Source organism: Anabrus simplex, chromosome 2 (genome assembly GCF_040414725.1).
Source record: "Anabrus simplex isolate iqAnaSimp1 chromosome 2, ASM4041472v1, whole genome shotgun sequence".
Lineage (NCBI taxonomy): Eukaryota > Metazoa > Arthropoda > Insecta > Orthoptera > Tettigoniidae > Anabrus > Anabrus simplex.
Window position 1 is genome coordinate 708,413,903 of NC_090266.1, and position 19,813 is coordinate 708,433,715.

Below are 19,813 nucleotides of genomic sequence, written 5' to 3' on the forward strand. Positions count from 1 at the left end.
TAAGAGGGGCAATGGAAAGAAGCGATACGAGAAGACCAGCTTAGGAGAATTCTGCTAATATTGTGCTGCATTGTTCTCTTCAAAGCTGACGTGCATTACGTAATAATGATACAACTGTACACAACTTCACTACAGTTTATCGGTAAACAGGTTGCCTTGGAAAGCGTTTAGCAATTTGTTTACCATAAAGACTGTAGTGGAGTACCGGCACTTTATTTTGCGTACAAGTGCAGCAGGAATTACGATAACTAATTTAAAATGCTCTTCATCTGCCCGGATAATTTAAACACGTTAAATTATAACTGTTGTACTTTACAGTCAACCAAGTTCATTAAAGCTCATATCATCTTGGCTTCCCCAAACTCGGTACCCACTGTCAGTCACTGCAGGGACATTAATTATTTTAAAAAAAAAAAAAAAAGAAGAAATGAATTGGGACTGTTTAGCACAGCTAAGATGGGAAATCTGAAGATGACTACAGGCTATAGATTACTTTGGTAGATCACAAAATGAATGAACAGGTGCGTAAATAGCTGAAAATAGCTCCCAGTAACCGATTATTGCAGGTTCAAAATACCTAGATCCTTTAATATGCACCTCAAGGAGAACGAGCCATTGGGAGACCGTAACATGTCACTAGTCCATATAATGGACATGATGATGCTGCTGATGATGATCATTATGATCATGATCGCATGCTACTGGCCAGATGAAAAACAGAAAGAGGATTTCTGCAAGTACAGTTAACTCCAGTCCAGGAGTCAGTGGCCCCTGGCTTAACTACGGGCACTGTCTAGGAAGTAGGTAAACGCCTAGATTTCAAGCAAGCTTGTAGTTTCATGTAGCTGTTGACATCGTGATCATAGCTACGTGACCCCCAGTTTCACGTGAAATCTGAACCACAGGGACGTGAATTTTGATTTCAAAAATTGCATGTGTATTAGCCGGGATAGAACCGCGGCCGCCTAGGTGAGAGGTCTAAGTTTGGGTAAGGTACTGAGCTTTATTTAATAATTATAATAAAGTGTGTAACATTTCGCTGATCCCACGGTCTAGGGATAGCGATCCTGCCTCTTACCCGGAGGTCTCGGGTTCGATTACCGGCCAGGTCTGGGGTTTTAACCTGGTTCGAGGTTCACTCAGCCTACTTGAAAACAATTGAGGAGCTATCTGACGGTGAGATGGCGGCCCTGGTTTAGAAAGCCAAAAATAATGACAGAGAGGATTCGTCACGCTAACCACGCGACACCTCGTAATCTGCAGGCCTTTGTGCTGAGCAGCGGTCGCTTGGTAGACCATGGCCCATCTGGACTGTAGCGCCATGGAGTTTGTTTTGTTTAGGCCTACTGTATAGTATAATAACATTTCAAATCCTATAGATTTTTTGAGATATTTAAGTACTCAGGGATTCTCTAACATGCCAGTCAATCTAGTAACAGGAGTCTCTCGTACTTGAGCCTACCGTGTCAGGTCTTAGTACAGCAACCTTAGCATAGGGTTCGACTGCCGAGTGACGTAGGTAGTGAAAAATTATATTTTCAGCGGAAACTCGAGAAGTTTGGGAACACTTATAAAATACGGTACAATAAATTCTAACGTTCTACAACCAAATTTCGAAGCTTGCACAATGATTGGTAAGGGAAGTAGTTGAAGTACGATGTATCCCGTGCTGCCTGCTGGGAGTACGACCTTCACTGGGCTGATCAATATCAAGCCATGGAGAGACCAGGTCAGCCAATAAATCTAGTTCTACTACATGTTCCTTATAGCATTCCTTACAACTATCATCCAACACTGTCTTTTATGAAGAAAATAACTGTTAATTATGTCATTCGTACGGAGTTGCAGAATAAAGTATGCTTAGTATCTACGACATATGCGAGGGTATTTTTTCAACTTGCTTCACGTCGCACCGACATAGATAGGTCGTATGGCGACGATGCGATAGGAAAGGCCTAGGAGTGGAAAGGAAGCCGCCGTGAACTTAAATTTGTCTGGCGTGAAAATGGGAAACCACGGAAAACTAACTTCAAGGCTGTCGACAGTGGGGTACGAACCCACTATATCCCGAATGCAAGCTCAAAAATGCGCGCCCCTAACCGCACGGTCAACTCGCTCGGTATACCACATGAGTATTTGGGGCTAGAACTGGAACTGACCTACTGTAGAGAACATATCACAATTTCGGGTTTACGATATCCCTTGCCTGTCTTCAGAAGCGGCTAAAAAGGGTAACCCTCAGGTGCTTTCAACTTGGAAAAGAGCGAGTTGTGTCACGTTCCGTTCGGGAGATAGAGGGTTCGAACCCCACTGTCGGCAGTCCTGAAGACGGATTTCCGTGGTTTCCCCATGATCACACCAGGCAAATTCTGGGGCTGTACCTTATTTTTTGTCATTAGCTTAACTTCGCACTAACACATCGCAGTTTTTCGGTGACGCAAGGACGCGAAAGGGATACGATTGGGAAGGTAGTGGCTGTGGTAAAAAGTAAATCAAGGAAAGAAGCAGTAGCAAATTATCGTCTTAATACTGATCATTACTATCCTACGGCACATCTTCATCGAATCAAAAGCTTAATAGCATTTCCTGCACAATGTGCAAACAATATAATTCCAAAGTGGAGAAGGATCACCTCTGGATATACCCAACAGACGACGACACCTACTAATAGCAAAACAGTCTGTCGAAACTGTACTCCTGAAGATTAAGGAGTCAAACCAAAAGTCTACCGTTAGAAAACTACAAACAACTACTTGCTTCAAATAAGATTTGATTATACCAGGTACAAGTTTTAAGGGAGTGTTGAGCCATTTTAATTTTTTTTTTTTTTGCTATTGGCTTTACGTCGCACCGACACAGATAGGTCTTATGGCGACGATGGGACAGGAAAGGGCTAGGAATGGGAAGGAAGGGGCCGTGGCCTTAATTAAGGTACAGCGCCAGCATTTGCCTGGTGTGAAAATGGGAAACCACGGAAAACCATCTTCAGGGCTGCCGACAGTGGGATTCGAACCTACTATCTTCAGAATACTAGATACTGGCCGCACTTAAGCGACTGCACCTATCGAGCTCGGTGAGCCAAACTATTAAGAATGCATGCGACTCATTTACTTTCTATACTGACGATGGCATTTTTGTCCAGAACTGAATATATCAATGCTTCCCGTTTGTAATACGTAGCGGAAGTTTGTGAGCACAAGGTTATATTATACGGACAACGATCTTCACACAGATAATTATTATGCCTAAGCAGCTGGCACAAGTTCAAAAACAGATGACTTACGTAACACAGCATTCTTTTTTTACACTGGGTGTTGGATGGTTCACTATTTGTTGACAAACATGCTTATCCAGACGAATCCACAATGAGCGCACACTTTCAAATGCTTGCGGTTCTGTCTTTATAATATCTACAGCAGCAAACATATTTCGGCGGAACCTTTCCTCATCGCCTGTGAACATCAGACTCTCGAAACTGTCGCATAGGGACAGTTCTAGCAGACTGCTAATCCAGCCAACTTATGGATCAAATAAATCAAATCAAATTTGTGGGTTGGAAAAGATGTTCTTCCAGCAGTGACAAATTCCATGTTAGCTGCTTGTGGACGAAGACGGATGTCAAGCTCCGCACTGAATGAGCATATTGTGTTTGTCGCGCACCTCGTCTGACCTTGCAAGTCATTCAACTCATGCACTGTTGAATGTAGGCTATGCTTATCAATAACAATGTTATTGGCTACACGTCCCACTAACTACTTTTACGGTTTTCGGAGACGCCGAGGTGCGGGAATTTTGTCCTCCGGAGCACTTTCACATTCCGGTAAACCTACCAGCACGAGGCTGCCGTATTTGAGCCCTTTTAAATATCACCGGACTGAACCGGGGTCGAACCCACCAACTTGAGCTCAGAAGGCCAGCACTGTACCGTCTGAGCTACCCTGCCCGGCTGTATGTTTACCAATCAAGTGTACTTTTACTTCCAGAACTTTTTCTCCAACATCCTGGGGTCGGGCCTTCATATGTGAATTCGACCCAGTTTTACGGCCAGATTCCCTTCTTAACGGCAACCCTATGTGGAGGGATGTAATCACTCTTGCGTTTTCTGTGGTGGTTGGTAGTGTGGAGTGTTGTATGTAGATGGAAAGACGTGAGCTGAGACGAACGCAAACATCCAGTTCCCGAGACAGAGGAATTAACTGTATGCAGTTAAAATCTCCAGACTGGTCGGGAATCGAAGCCAGGACCCTATGAACCAAAGGTCTGTACATCAACAACTCAGCCAAGGAGCCATACCAACCGTTTATAGTACCAAATGTATAAAACATGTGGTTCACAAATTCGTGCCTTTATGCTACAATAACCGAGTTGGTTAATAAAATTATAGATTTTACGTCCAACTAACTAATTTTACGGTTTTCGGATAAGCCAAGGTGCCACAGGAGTTCTTTTAAGTGCTGGTGATCTACCGATACGAGGCAGGCGTATTTGAGCACCTGCAATATCACCAGACTGAGCTGGGATCGCGGACAGCATGTATCCTACCCTTCATTATTTTCCTTAGTGCTAATTGTATTTTCTCTTAATTTCTTTTGCCACATACTTTTTAAATACAGATTTTTTCTGCCCTTCCTGGTGCATTCCTATCTTTGTTTAATAATCTAACAGTAGAATAGCATTCTTTCTCTCTTCCTAGTTTTGCTTATATTCACTACCCAGATATTTAACTCTCAGTACGTTAAGTCTCTCTACATGTTCTCAATAGGTGCATTTCTTCCGTTGTTTCTCCACAGAATAATAAAAGATTGTCGTCATAATTCTCTCTTTGTCCCCTGTTCTTACATATCCCCATTAAGCCACCGTACTATACCTCTTACTCCTCTTATGTAAGCTTTTCTTTCTTTAGTGCATTTTTTGGATAATTTCGCAGAATTCAGATGATGTGCTTTTAGTCTTGTATTCTGTCACAATCATCTTCTTCTCAGTTATCCTTCACTCAAATCGTTACTTTCTTGTTCAGCTTCTTACATTCTTTCTGTATCTCTTTATCCCAGTAGTCTCCCATTCCTATTCTGTCAAGTATCCTCTTAATTTCATTAGCCAGTAATCATCATGTAATTGTTTAATCTGGTGTTGGAGTGATAAATTCAAAACTTCCTTCCCATTTCCCCTTCTCACTCTTAATCAATATTTCTTTACTTTTCCAGCTATATCTGCGTGTATACTTACACCTTCATATATCATTCTAACTCCACTATTAGCTGTACATTATAGTAGACTCCCTATTATTCTGCAGAATTTATTATCTCTAATTCTTTTTATATCTACTTCAATGCCCCACACTTCTGTAACATTCTTTATTTTATGTTTCACAATTTGCTTTAGGCCTATGTCGCATCGACACAGATAGGTCCTATGGTGACGATGGGACAGGAAAGGGCTAGGAGTGGGACGGAAGTGACCGTGGCCTTCATTGAGGTACAGCCCTAGCATTTGCCTGGTGTGAAAATGGGGGACCACTGAACACCATCTTCAGGACTGAGGAGAGTGGTGGGGGTCGAATCCACTCTCTCCCGAATGGAAGGTGACAGCTACATGACCGTAACTGCACTCTGTCTTCTGACCATATAATGAAAATCCACAGCCTGTTTCCAGTCATCTGACCGGGGAAGGAACGGAATGAATGAAGCCCCCTTCTAGCGGCGAGGATATGAAGTGAAATATTAATGGAGTGTGGTGTTTGAATGAAAGATGACAGGGAAAATCGGAGTACCCGGAGAAAAACCTGTCCTGCCTCCGCTTTGTCCAGCACAAATCTCACATGGAGTGACCGGGATTTGAACCATGGTATCCACTGGTGAGAGACCGGTGTGCTGCCGCCTGAGCAGCACAATAATGCTTTTGATTTTACAAGCGCATTCAAAATGTTTATGGAGCTTAAATTCAGCATATGGCATCTTCCTCCTCAAACATCTCTTGTTAGATAGAGCGGTCATCCTTTTCACTGTAGCTCGTTTTATTTGTTCATTGCACATCCCAGTGGATGTTGATGTATTTCCTAAGTATTTTTAAAAGAAAAATTACAATTGGCTTTATGTGACACCACCACAGATAGGTCTTATGGCGACGATGGGAACTGAAAGGGTTAAGAGTGGGAAGGAAGCGACAGTGGCCTGAATTAAGGTACATCCCTGCATTTGCCTGGTGTGAAAATGTGAAACCACGGAAATCTATCCTGAGGTCTACCGACAATGTGGTTCAAACTCACTATCTCCCGAATGCAAGCTCACAGCTGCGCGCTCCTAACCGCACGGTCAGCTCGCTCGGTCCTAAATATTCTATTTTATTGCCTACTTTTAATTCTACACCTTCTAACTACCACCTTTCTTTATTTTTCCCCCTGTTTATATACCATTATTTTAGTTTTCTTAAGGTTAATTTTTCAAATTCCATTTTTTGCACTATTCAGCAGTTTTCATAATAAGCTACTGCTTTGCATACAGACTGATTTTAGAGAGAGCAGAAGGATGTCGAATGCGAAAATCAGGCCAAGAATTTATTTTAGTTCAGACATGAGCTTGTCCTATCCTCCTTCCCTTCATTATCCAAAACATCGTTAATGAATAGTACTGGTGATAATTTATTCCTGCTTTAGTCTAATATTTGAATGTATCTCTCCTATCGTTAAGTCTTGCTTTAGCGCGCGGCTGTGAGCTTGCATCCGGGAGATAGTAGGTTCGAATCCCACTATCGGCAGCCCTGAAAATGGTTTTCCGTGGTTTCCCATTTTCACACCAGGCAAATGCTGGGGCTGTACCTTAATTAAGGCCACGGCCGCTTCCTTCCAACTCCTAGCCATTTCCTATCCCATCGTCGCCATAAGACCTATCTGTGTCGGTGCGACGTAAAGCCCCTAGCAAAAAAAAAAAAAAGTCTTGCTTTACTTTAGTCGTACATATTACCTCTGCAAACAGTGTTTCTATGGCATTAATCATTTACTTTGAAGACTATTCTAGCGAGCGTGACAGCGACAGCCCGTCTGCTGACCGAATCAAAAGCTTTCTGTAAGTCTATAGCTGTAACATATAATCCACCACCTTGCCTCTTTATGTATTTATATCCACTAGTGTTTTAATTTTATATATTATCTGTGGATCTCGTTGCTTTCCTGATTCTTAACTGGTACACTGAAAGTATAGAGTAATCCTCCGTCCATTTTACGATTCTTTGTTGCTAATATCTCTTTATAAATCGTGATGTGTGCTACGAGAAAATATATATATGGCCTAATTCAATTACATCCTTTATCATTTACAATTGTATTAAATTTTGTCATTAAAAATTGTGGTACACCCTGTACCGCCGGTGCTAATTTTTCTGGGACTTACACAAGACACAAGCTTCGAGATGTTTCCTAACACGCGTCCAATTAAAAGTTTCAATATGATTGGGTTAGATTAATCGAAAGGTAACTCCTGTGTCGTCATAGGTCATTAATTTTGCGGGGCCGCTTCCGGTTGCACTATCCGGCACGAGCTACCTTCGCAGGGTGTTGGAATTCTGTATTCGGCATCATGTAGAGCGGACAGGTTGTCCTGGAGCTCTGGCTTCTCTTGGGGTAAGCAATCTTAAATTTCCTAATGTAACTTCATTTTATTTTATTTCACCCTTTTTAAATTTGTCACAGGATTTTTCTGCCAGAAAACAAATGTACATTTTTGATGGTGTAAAAAAGTCTTATATCCGTTTTTACATTGCCACGAGGCGAGCCTTTTGTTTTTATAACATTTTTATAACATAAATTTTATTTTTCATTAAGCTTGACCTCAGTAATTCTCTTTCTTTTCAACATGTTTTCCAATGACCTGTACTTTTTTTAGGGTTTTCGCTTCACAATACGATACAAGTGTTTCCATGAAGACTAGTATCCATAAAATTGTAAGACTGCAATTTCAGTGTTTGTTTTTCTATTCTGGGTTTTATGTTAACGGTAGTGTTCATTATTTCCTTTTAGATGTTTTTATAATAAATTAGTATTTACGATAAGTAGATATTAACTAAATTATCCTTTGTTCGAAGTGTCGGCCACAAAAGTTGTTCGATCCACAACCTCGTAGGGTTCCTACCGCTTTCCAGATCCTGCCGTTAGTTTCCGTGCATTTTACCTTGTTTAATTCTGATTTTATGATATGGTTTTAACTATTCTAAATTGCATTACTGTCCAAGTTGTTACCGTCACAGCAGCCTACATGTAGAGCTAGGCAATCCGCACACATGTGGGCTGTCACAGGAAGGAGTGGTGAGGAAATAACATTGACAGCTTAAAGGGTCTATGAGGTATCGGTTTCCGAGCCTCATGAGACATGTCTGGTCGTGACATCCCAGGGAAGGGTGGTGGCAGTTCCTCACCAGGGGTGATGTCGCGGCCAGACAGATTTAGGATAGAGTTAGTATATATTTATGTAGTAAAGTAGTTAGTTTAGTTAGGTGGTGTGTTGCATGTGGAGCTGGCGATCCGCCCATGTGCAAGATGCTACATAGTAGATTTAGAAGTAGTTAAGTAGATAGTGCCTAGCTATAAATAGTCTGTGAGTGTTTATTTTGAATTGTATTTGGGAACATTGTAACTGGACGAAAGCCTGTTATGTTCAGTTCAATAAATTCAAATGTTACCGTCACATTGATAGCTAGAGCGTGGGTTTAGTGAACTGAAACTTCGAAAATGGTAATTTAATTAATGTTAACTTCCTTTTAAAAGACGTAATTACCGCGTGTGCATTCACAATCCTTGTTTATTTGTGTTTTTTCATGATGGTTGCTCGCGCTCAATGTTCACATCCCGAGGGAGTCGCCTATCATCTCCGTATAAGGCATCTGAATGTATTTGGCTTCCTGTCCGTGATGTGGAATCCGTGTTTTCCTGTTTTCAAACTGTAATTACCTGAGCGTTGGAGTTAGTGGTAAGTCGCAGTTCATGACATTTTATTTCAGTTTCATTGTCAATTTTCATTAAAAGTTGTCTGTGCATGGTCTTCTGTTAACCTAGTGAATATGTGTTCTTTTTAAAGCTATATCATCACATTGCGTGTGCCGTGTTCTGAAAGTCTTCTGTGATAAATTTCAATATGTGATTATTAATTTAAAGTTTTCTCGATCCGTGTGTGTTTCGATTGTATCGTCTTCTCAATCACCTGCTTCTTTCGGTTATGTCATTGAAACCGTATTAAGTCTTGCACTTCCCCGTGTGACTTCATGCTTGTTATCTTCCTGACAGCTGATGTACGTATCTGTTGAAGACAGCTGAGTGCTTGACCTACTTCGAGTTTGTGCGCACACCTTACTCCTTAAAATTAACTCTTGTCGTATTATTCTTGTTATTCTTTCAGATTACGTAATTTTAAATTTGATTGTCGTACTGGTTATCATGTACGTGTTAATAAGTGTTTAGCATGGAGTTTGACTGGATTTTTCAAAAATCTATTTTGGTAAATTTTGAGTAACAAATTATAGGTTAATTTTCGTAATTCTTTCGACGATTTTTTCGAACGTTTTTCTGTTTTGCAAATATGGTGTTTCGGCAAATTATCTTGCGAATTTCAAATTACGTTTCTAGTCGCCTTCTGCGTAAGTACACTTTATTTGGCATTATTGTTCGTACTGGTATGTGTTCAATTAACATTTTCTGTGAAGTCGCGTTTTGGCTCAGTGTTCTGTCTAAATTTCTGGTCGTCAATCTTGTAACTTTATATGTGTTGTATTGTATTTCGGTCTTCTACTGTACCTTGGCTCGATTCTGAGTAAGTATGGGATTACTTAGGGCGTTCCTCTAGTCAGATGCTAAATTGTTAAAGCAGATAGGAGATTATGGGGTCTCTTAATATGTCCGAAAATTTTCCTAGATCATCTGTTGAGCTTTTCAATCGTGCAGTTTTCCATTTCTTTGTCGTTTATATTTTATTTTATCCCGTGTATTCCTATTTTTGGTAGGAATGGTTTCTATGAAGACTTGGATAGTCTCTTAGGGTGAAACGATGTTTACCATATTATAAGTCTGGCGTTCATCTAATATGAGACTCATTTGCAATCTTTTCCTTGGTATTAGATGGTTAGACGTAAGATATTTTCCATTTATTACTGCGAATTATGTGCTAGGAGGGTTTTCTTCACTAGTTTGGTTTCTTGAGAATTACCCTGAGCGGTTTATTTCACTTATATCGCAGGTCATTAAGATTTGTTCTTCAGTTATTCTAAATTCATCGCAAAGTTTTGTGGTAAATTTGCAGGTGTTGCGGTACAGTAAGAGGTCTTTAATTAATCCTTAACTACTCTGTCTTTTATTTATTTATTTATTTATTTATTTATTTATTTATTTATTTATTTATTTATTTATTTATTTATTCAGCATCAGCAACAGCAAAACGCCGAATTACAACAATCCGGTTTGTTTTCACGGTGTTTATTTTCATCAGTTTCTGAATTGCGCTGTCTTCTAAATTAATTTACTTAGTTTGCTAGATTATGGGGTCTTTTAGGCTGAGTAAGCGATTTTTAATTCGGTATCGAGCCTAGTCATATCTGTCCATCAATATTTTTGTAAATATGTAAATATGGTGATGTCATTTGTATTTGTCCTGGGTGCCTTGGGAAGGCAATTGAAGTGAGACTCCCTCCTGGGAGCACGATACTGGTCCTAAGGTAGTCTCATGTAATGTGATGAAATCAAGTAGTATTGAAGGTTATGTTTTGTCTTTTTCTTCTGTTGGTCCTTCTTGATTTGGGATCATCTCACTGGTGTGTTTGTGTGAATTTATTGCATCCATGTATTGTTGTACGTTGGAGGATAAATATGCATGGTGATCGTGGTGTGTCATGCTGTAATCTGATATTTCCCGGTATCAAGGTATTATTTGTGACTTATTTTCTATATCAGTTAGTCGGATTTTGGGATGTGCACTCTTGTATTATTTGTATTTCCGTTTGGATACACCTCTTGACTATTAATTTAATGTGATCTTCAGTTCAGTATTCAGGCTTAATTTGCATTTTCTTGTTTCGTGTGGTAACACGTGCTACGTAATATGACTTTAATCAGTACTACATTTTTAAAGTAATGTGCATGATGGCATGGTGAAGTGGATAGTGATTTGCTAACCTCAGTTCTGTGATTTGTCCTTGAAGGGTCACGCGAGCAACGTTGCAATCTAATGTAATAAAATGTAATTATCATCCTAGTTTGGATACGCTTGCAACATTTAAAATTTAACCCCCCATTTGTTTTTTGTTTTTTCCCTGGAAATTAAGAATGCACCGTAGGTTGGTAACTTCAAGATAATTTTTATGTTAAATGAGAATATGGTCTAGTATATTCATTTCTACCAAAGTTTTAAATTTATATGTGTGTAATACTTCAGTTGTTAATTAAGGTCTAGTGTGTGTAATTTGATTTACCTGGAGGATATTTTCTCTTTTGTGTTGACCTGTCATACCTGCTGTGCTCAAATTGTTTGTAAGTAAATTGTATATAAAGGTATTTTAGTGAATAGTAATATGTTTGTTCAATATCCTCATTGGCATATATTTCTTGGTAAATTAATTTTTTTCTTTAAATTTTAGGTTCGTAAAGTTTGCTATTGTTTGCTTTAAAATGTAGGTTCACTTAAATTGTATTATGGGTCAACGGGTAAACTCTTGAATTTTATTTTTAAATTTTTGGTTCGCTTTATTTTCTAAATTTTGCTTACCCCAGAGATTGAAGGAGTCCTCAGAGAGAGAAGGGCGTGGTAGCTCTGTGGAACTAGACGTCAATAAATTTTGAAAACTAGTTACTTTAAATTTTGTAAACTTTAAGTTTTTAAGAAGAACACTACAGTCAGAAAGAATTATCAAGTGACCTCTCTTCAAGTCTCATTCATAACGTTGCTTCTTCGTCTTCCAAACCTTTTGGGTGCTGTTCTTGTGTGGAGACTTTTTCTGCTGGTTGTGTGTTATGTTCCAGCTTGCGATACTTACTACGCCATACTGGGCGATACATCACTGTCTCACTTTCCAGTCAGTTCACTAGATGGGTGAGCTGGGCTGAACGTTGCCAGATTGCCATGGTTGGACTGTAAGGCGGTGCTAGGTCGGTGTCAACGGCCCTACATCGGTGTCAGCGAAACCAGAGGTCAAGGTGGAATACTTCGACGCATGACGGACGTTCCAGTTGAGAACGACATCAAGATGTCAGTGTTGTGTCGTGTCCTTCCTCCCCAAAATTCATTTTTTATTGAGCCCTGGCTCAATTTTAAGTGTGGGAGGATGTGACGTGTGCTACGAATATATATATATATATTTGACCTAATCCAAGTAAATTCTTAATCATTTAAAATTGTATTAAATATTATCGTAAACATTTTGGTTCACTCTGTACCGCACGTGCCGATTTTTCTGGGACTTACACAAGACACAAGCTTCGAGATGTTTCCTAACAAGCGTCCAATTAAAAGTTTCAATTTTATTAGGTTATATTATTCGAAAGGTAACTCCTGTGCAGTCATTGGTTATTAATTTACGGGGCCGCTTCCGGTTGCACCATCCGGCGCGAGCTACCTTCGAGAAGCGCGTCGCAGGGTGTTGGAATTCTGTCTTCGGCATCATGTTGAGCGGACAGGTTGTCTGGGAGCTCTGGCTTCATTTGGGGTAAGCAAACCTTAAATTTCCTAATGTAAATTAACTTTATTTCACCCTTTTTAAATTTGTCACACGAGTTTACCCATCGATTTTCCTGCCAGAAAACAAATCTCAATTTTTGATGGTGTAAAAAAGTCTTACATCCGTTTTCACGTTGCTACGAGGCGAGCCTTTTATAAAATGCTTGTAATCTAAATTGTCTTTCTTTTCAACATGTTTTCCAATGACCTGTAATTATTTTTACAAGTGGTTTTCTATAAAGACTAGCATCCATAAAATTGTATAGCTGCAATTTCAGTGTTTGTTTTTCTATTCTGGGTTTTATATTAACGGTAGTGTTCATTATTTCCTTTTAGATGTTAACTAAATTATCCTTTGTTCGAAATGTCGGCTACAAAAGTTCTTCGATACACAACCTCGTAAGGTTCCTTCCGCTTTCCACATCCTGCCGTTAGTTTCCGTGCATTTTACCTTGTTTAATTTTGATTTTATGGTATGGTTTTAACGATTTTAAATTGTATTTAATGTCCAATGTAACCGCTACATATATCTTACTAAGCGTGTTCAACAAATTAATCCCCCTATAGTTATTTGCATTAGATCTTTTCCTCTTCCTTTTGTACACTGACTGACAGAGCAAATGCAACACCAAGAAGGAGTGGTTCGAAAGGGATGAAAGTTGGGGAAAAAACAGAGACGGCACGGACGAATAATTGATGTTTATTTCAAACCGATATGCAGGTTACACAATGCGCACGGCATCGACTCAGTAGGATGTAGGACCACCGCGAGCGGCGATGCACGCAGAAACACGTCGAGGTACAGAGTCAATAAGAGTGCGGATGGTGTCCTGAGGGATGGTTCTCCATTCTCTGTCAACCATTTGCCACAGTTGATCGTCCGTACGAGGCTGGGGCAGAGTTTGCAAACGGCGTCCAATGAGATCCCACACGTGTTCGATTGGTGAGAGATCCGGAGAGTACGCTGGCCACGGAAGCATCTGTACACCTCGTAGAGCCTGTTGGGAGATGCGAGCAGTGTGTGGGCGGGCATTATTCTGCTGAAACAGAGCATTGGGCAGCCCCTGAAGGTACGGGAGTGCCACCGGCCGCAGCACATGCTGCACGTAGCGGTGGGCATTTAACGTGCCTTGAATACGCACTAGAGGTGACGTGGAATCATACGCAATAGCGCCCCAAACCATGATGCCGTGTTGTCTAGCGGTAGGGCGCTCCACAGTTACTGCCGGATTTGACCTTTCTCCACGCCGACGCCACACTCGTCTGCGGTGACTATCACTGACAGAACAGAAGCGTGACTCATCGGAGAACACGACGTTCCGCCATTCCCTCATCCAAGTCGCTCTAGCCCGGCACCATGCCAGGCGTGCACGTCTATGCTGTGGAGTCAATGGTAGTCTTCTGAGCGGACGCCGGGAGTGCAGGCCTCCTTCAACCAATCGACGGGAAATTGTTCTGGTCGATATTGGAACAGCCAGGGTGTCTTGCACATGCTGAAGAATGGCGGTTGACGTGGCGTGCGGGGCTGCCACCGCTTGGCGGCGGATGCGCCGATCCTCGCGTGCTGACGTCACTCGGGCTGCGCCTGGACCCCTCGCACGTGCCACATGTCCCTGCGCCAACCATCTTCGCCACAGGCGCTGCACCGTGGACACATCCCTATGGATATCGGCTGCGATTTGACGAAGCGACCAACCTGCCCTTCTCAGCCCGATCACCATACCCCTCGTAAAGTCGTCTGTCTGCTGGAAATGCCTCCGTTGACGGCGGCCTGGCATTCTTAGCTATACACGTGTCCTGTGGCACACGACAACACGTTCTACAATGACTGTCGGCTGAGAAATCACGGTACGAAGTGGGCCATTCGCCAACGCCGTGTCCCATTTATCGTTCGCTACGTGCGCAGCACAGCGGCGCATTTTACATCATGAGCATACCTCAGTGACGTCAGTCTACCCTGCAATTGGCATAAAGTTCTGACCACTCCTTCTTGGTGTTGCATTTGCTCTGTCAGTCAGTGTATATATGGCATATTATTCCTTCCTGACAAAATGTTGGGATTTTCCTTCCATCAAATATTTTGTTAAATATTTAAGTTATAATGAGATGGTTTTTGTCTTCTGCCATATACGTATATAGGCCTAACCCTCTGCTACCGCATATATTTTCTGCACATTTCATTACGCACTATAAAATAAACCGAAGATCTTGAAGTTTAGTCTAATGCGTTACTCGAAGTACTCGATGTGGATTGCAACTGAGTAGTTAAAGAAGAAACGATTCAAGGACAAGGACTATTAGTAATAATTATCTCCCTTACACACCGTGAGGTTTCGAGAGAAGTGGTACCGAGTAGGATGGAGTGATTAGCTGTATGTCCGACGCTTTGCTCTCATTATCTAATATGGCACTCATTTCTATCGTAGACTGGATGTGTCTAATTTCATAAAAGGACTGTTGCCATATTTATTTTTTAATTTCATGTCACTTGTTGCCTAGACAAATTAATAAGGGAGTGCAGGATTACTCAGACGGAAGTGGGTCCTTGTTAGGAAATCGAGATATTTAGGAACCATACTAAGATTTCTGGAAAGACACGTAGTCCTGGGATACACTTAGTCTACGACAGAGAAGTGCTAAGGACCAAAATGTCCCAAAAAAGAGTAAAACTTATTTTCTGGTGGGCATAACACGTTTTGCAAATGGGCTACTGTATTTTTATCTTGAAATGAAATTCAGAGTATTTTCATTTCTTATTTCCCAGTGGACAACATAAGCTACCTATTAAAACCTAGCTATACAAAGTAATGCTATTCTTGTATTTGTTTGTGTTGATTATTGTGCTACAGAAAACGAGACTTTCAGTTAAATTGTAATATAATTTTAAACAATGTAAATTCGTGTTCTCGTCCCGAGGCGGTGCAATTGTTTTCGGGCACATCCCCAACGGAGGTGAGCTGCATGGATAGTCGCTCAAACAAGAGTGAGTGCATGGTATTGATATTTTGTCAGACCTAAGTTTAAGTGCTCCCATGTATATACAAACTCTGTGGACGGAGACAACGAACGTCAATTGCTTCTGAGAAGTGTACCTGCGAGGAACTTACACAATACCAAGCGCTTATTCTGTTTTTTGAGCCATTATACATACGTAGGTGATTTGAAATGTTCTCGGAATGTACTAGAATTAAGTATCTTACCTCGGTGGAACTGCTTTTATTCTTCAACATAGTCTCTCTGTAGACTAATGCATTTGGTCCAGCGATGTTCCAATGCCTTGATCCCATCTCGAAAATGAGATTCCTCCAGGCCTGCAAAATACCTCTCCAATTCGGCTGCCAGTTCTTCCCTCGTAGAAAATCTCCGTCCACCGAGGAAAATGTTCAGCTTGGAGAATAGATGAAAGTCTGATGGTGCCAAATAAGGTGAATTAGGAATAGATGAAAGTCTGATGGTGCCAAATAAGGTGAATTAGGTGGATGTGGCAACAATTCGTACCCCAGTTCATGAAGTTTTGCCATGCCAATAACACTTGTGTGCGGCGGAGCGTTGTCCTGATGAAAGATGACCTTTGCAGCCACTATTCCCATAGGTCCCGGGGGACCAGTGGTGATTATAGCCCTTCGACCGTTATTTCAGGCCTTGAGTGCTATTTCATAAGTCAGAAAGGTGTTGGTGACTTAACGGATTGATTGAGTAGTGGATTCTTGTAAGGGATCAAACTGGCCAGGATATGGCCTGGGCCCCAGGTGGGGCGGAGGGGTTGCCCTTAATAGGGCAGAGGTTGGAGGGGTCGTTGGAACTCTGATACTAGAGGCCAACGGAGAGAGTGGAGCAACATCAGGTGGATGGTCACCCATCCAATAAGTGACCATTCCCAATGTTGCTTCATAACAAATTGTGAAGATTGAACATAATTATCGGAGGAAGTTAGGGGAGTCCGAGAGGGTGCAGGTGTAGCAGGGGGTTAGATGAGGAGTTAACTTCTTGGAGCAGGGCGGTGTGTGAACGGGGGGGGGGGGGAATTAGCTAATAATTAGCTGGCGGCTTGGCATGGGCTGGTTAAGGGACGAGAGTAACTGGATGAGGAGTAAGTTGAGGAGGGTGGAGTTGTCGAGACTTGGCAGGGCAGGGTTTAGGGTAGGAAGAGGAGCTGGGTTCGAGGTGGTGACAGAGCGGTGGTGGGGCTGAGGGGGGTGTGAGGAGTGTGCGTGCAAGTGTTGTGAGTGTTTATGATGTGCTTTAATTGCCCGCTTTAGGTAAGGGCAGCCAGGGTAGGAGGCTGCGTGACTGCCTTCGCAGTTAGCGCACCTCGCCTGGGCTTTAGGTATCGTGCAGACAGTGTGGCGGTGAGCGCCACCACATCTGTTGCACCTAGTAGCCTCTGTGCATGAAGCCGCAGAGTGGCCCAATTGCAGGCAATTGTAGCACTGTGTAATGAGTGTAGAGGGGCGGTGACGTGTAGGTGTACTGTGAGTGTTGGGTGTTGGTGGGGGTTTTAACCGGGAGGCAGGTTTGTTACGCCTGCTCCCAGTTTGAGTGTACTTGTTAAGAGTTACCTTATCCGGTTGTGAGATTAATGGGGTCTCACTTCCGGGTTCGGTAGGTGGTGTAGTGTTGGTGAGTGTTGATGTGTGATGGTCAGGAGGGATGGTGATGTCAGACTGAGAGGGTCTGGAGATCTTGGGGGGGAGGCGGGAGAACAGTGTTTGAGTGCTCGCATCCACAGATGAGGCTTCAAGATGGCAAGTGTATGGAAGCAGCTTGTGGTGAGTAAGCTGCCTCCATAGAGCTTGAAAACTGTCTTCATTGTCAGTAAATATAATTACGTAGCCGTTCTCTAGTTCCTGCATCAGTTGGATATGCTCGGAGATGGAAGATGTGGCTCTGGATACGAGCTGGCGGAATTTACTGGCAGAGAGGAAATCCGTCATGGGTGGAAGGACCAGTGGTAGAAATTGGGTATCAAGTTCCTGAGCACATTGGAAAAGAGGTTTACGGTAGGGGTCTTTGTTTTTTTGGGCTTAGGTGAGTCGGTAACAGGAGGGGACTTGGAAGCTGATGGTTTACGCGAGGGCGTTTCAGAGACGGTGGTGAATAATGAGAAGGGCGGGTCCGGCAGGATTAAAGGACGCGCCTTAGCGGATAAGTGGGGGTTCATGGCTGGGGGTTATCAGGGTCCCAGCTACTCAGTCCACCGGGATTGACCTGACAGGTGGGGGGTCAGGGGGGGAGAGGTAAGGATGGAGTACTGGGTAGGTCGAACTCCGAAGAGGACCAGAATATAGCGCGCTCAGTGGGCACCAGTCGTGTCAGGTATAGTTAAACGGATCTCGCCGGGACAAGACACGAGCAGGCGTTCCACAGAGCGCTAGACAAATTTGCTTGGCGATACAGGGCAGCCCTGGGGCTGGGTGGCTTGGTTGGATATGTGGCCTGTCGAAGAGCTGGTGCTAATATGGAAGACCGCGGAACGACTGGTCCCAGAGTATATCCGGGAAGACGGACCGCGCTGGGAACTTGGCAGGCTCGACGCTGATTGGCTGGCCGAAGAGTGCGGGCGAGGGCTCGTGGCGACGGCGAGAGCGAGTGGGCAAGCTGGCTCTTGGCGGGCGACGACGGTGAGCTGGCGGTTAACAGGGTGCAAGCTCGGACAGATGTCAGCTAAACTCTTGATGTGCTCGCACCGAGGTTTCCAGGCTGAATGGTGGATGACCTTTCTCCTTGCCAAACCAGGCCTTGTTTCGCGTATATTTTCCTGTAGTTCGTCTAGGAGGTTTGCATAGTATTGCCCCGTAATTGTTTGGCCAGTAGCAAGATAATCTATCAGCAGAATGCCTTTTGCATCGCAGAAAACTGAGGCCATGACCTTTCCGGCCGAACGCACTGCCTTTGCCTTCTTTGCTTTCTTTGGTGGTGGTGGTGGTGGTGGTGAATCAGCATGTTTACACTGCTTTGACTGCTGTTTTGTCTCTGGGGTATAGTAGTGGACCCAAGTTTCATCTGTAGTCACAAACCGGCGCAAAAGATCTTGTTGGTTGCACTGAAAACGGGCCAGACATTCTTCGGACATTTCCAATTTGGTGAGTTTATTGTCCAATGTCAAGAGCCGCGGCACCCATCTTGCGGATATTTTTTTCATACCCAATTCTTCGGTTAAAATATAATATACCCGTTCAGAAGACATCCCTACAGCTTCAGCAATCTCCCGCACTTTCAGTCGACAATCCTCCATGACCACTGTATGCCCTTTTGCGATAAATTCTGGGGTCGTAACACTTTTTGGCCGTCCACAACAAAGAGTCGTCACTACTACGCTCCTGCAGCTAGAGCACTGATGCGCCACGTGTTCACTCACAAAGGATGTGTGATTATTGCACGGGAACCTCGTTGTTCTAGCACTGACATCTAGCGATGATTCCGAGAACTTTTCTAACCGTCCTCGTATTTAACCACATTACAAGCCCTCCAGCCTATTTAAATATATGAGACTATGATAATAATAGATATAATACAGTTTCTTATTTTTCACTGCAACCTATTTGAATAAGGTCTCCATTTCTAAACAGATGCAAACTGTATACCGCAAAATTTCCGAACAATTTCCAGTATTTTGATATATTAGGAGCTAGATTTGCACACCCTCCCACTTTAATTCAAAGTGAGCTTATGAACGTTGTTCGACAGGAATCACGTGTCTGTCTGCAGTGCAGGACTTACAATATGTTTATCAACATTCTCAACCTACCTCGACCATCTAATTTGCACTTACCTGTCTCATCCTGTGGCTCAACGCCTAGAAGTCGTATGTCCGTGGCCGCCTCACTCTCACTGCGGTCGAGGGGTGCTCGTTGTCTTTCCCAGACATTTGTACTCTCGTTGTCCGAGTTATGGCCATTACAAAATGTGGGGGAGTCGGACGACGTGATCTGCAAGAATCCGTGCGTTCCTGCCGGCTGCACGTCGGCGTGTTCCATTTCAGCAAAACTTTTTCGATTTTCCAAGCCTGGAAGAGAACATCTTAGTAAGACTGTATCATGACAAGGGGAGAAGAAGTTGGTTTAATACCTACCACTCGCTGAAATCTGTGGGATCATGTTCTGTGTACTGCAGGGAGAGGCAGTGAT

At 42.7% G+C, this 19,813-nt stretch overlaps 1 protein-coding gene across 2 annotated transcripts in view; it reads right to left on the minus strand.

The window, feature by feature from the left end:
• Positions 1-19,813, minus strand: part of LOC136864389 (SRSF protein kinase 3) — a 541,887-nt gene that overhangs the window by 116,233 nt on the left and 405,841 nt on the right. For both annotated transcript variants that reach the window (XM_067141325.2, XM_067141324.2), the window contains exon 8: positions 19,459-19,692. In XM_067141325.2, the coding sequence (XP_066997426.2) occupies positions 19,459-19,692 (234 nt within the window). The remainder of the gene's footprint in view (positions 1-19,458; positions 19,693-19,813) is intronic.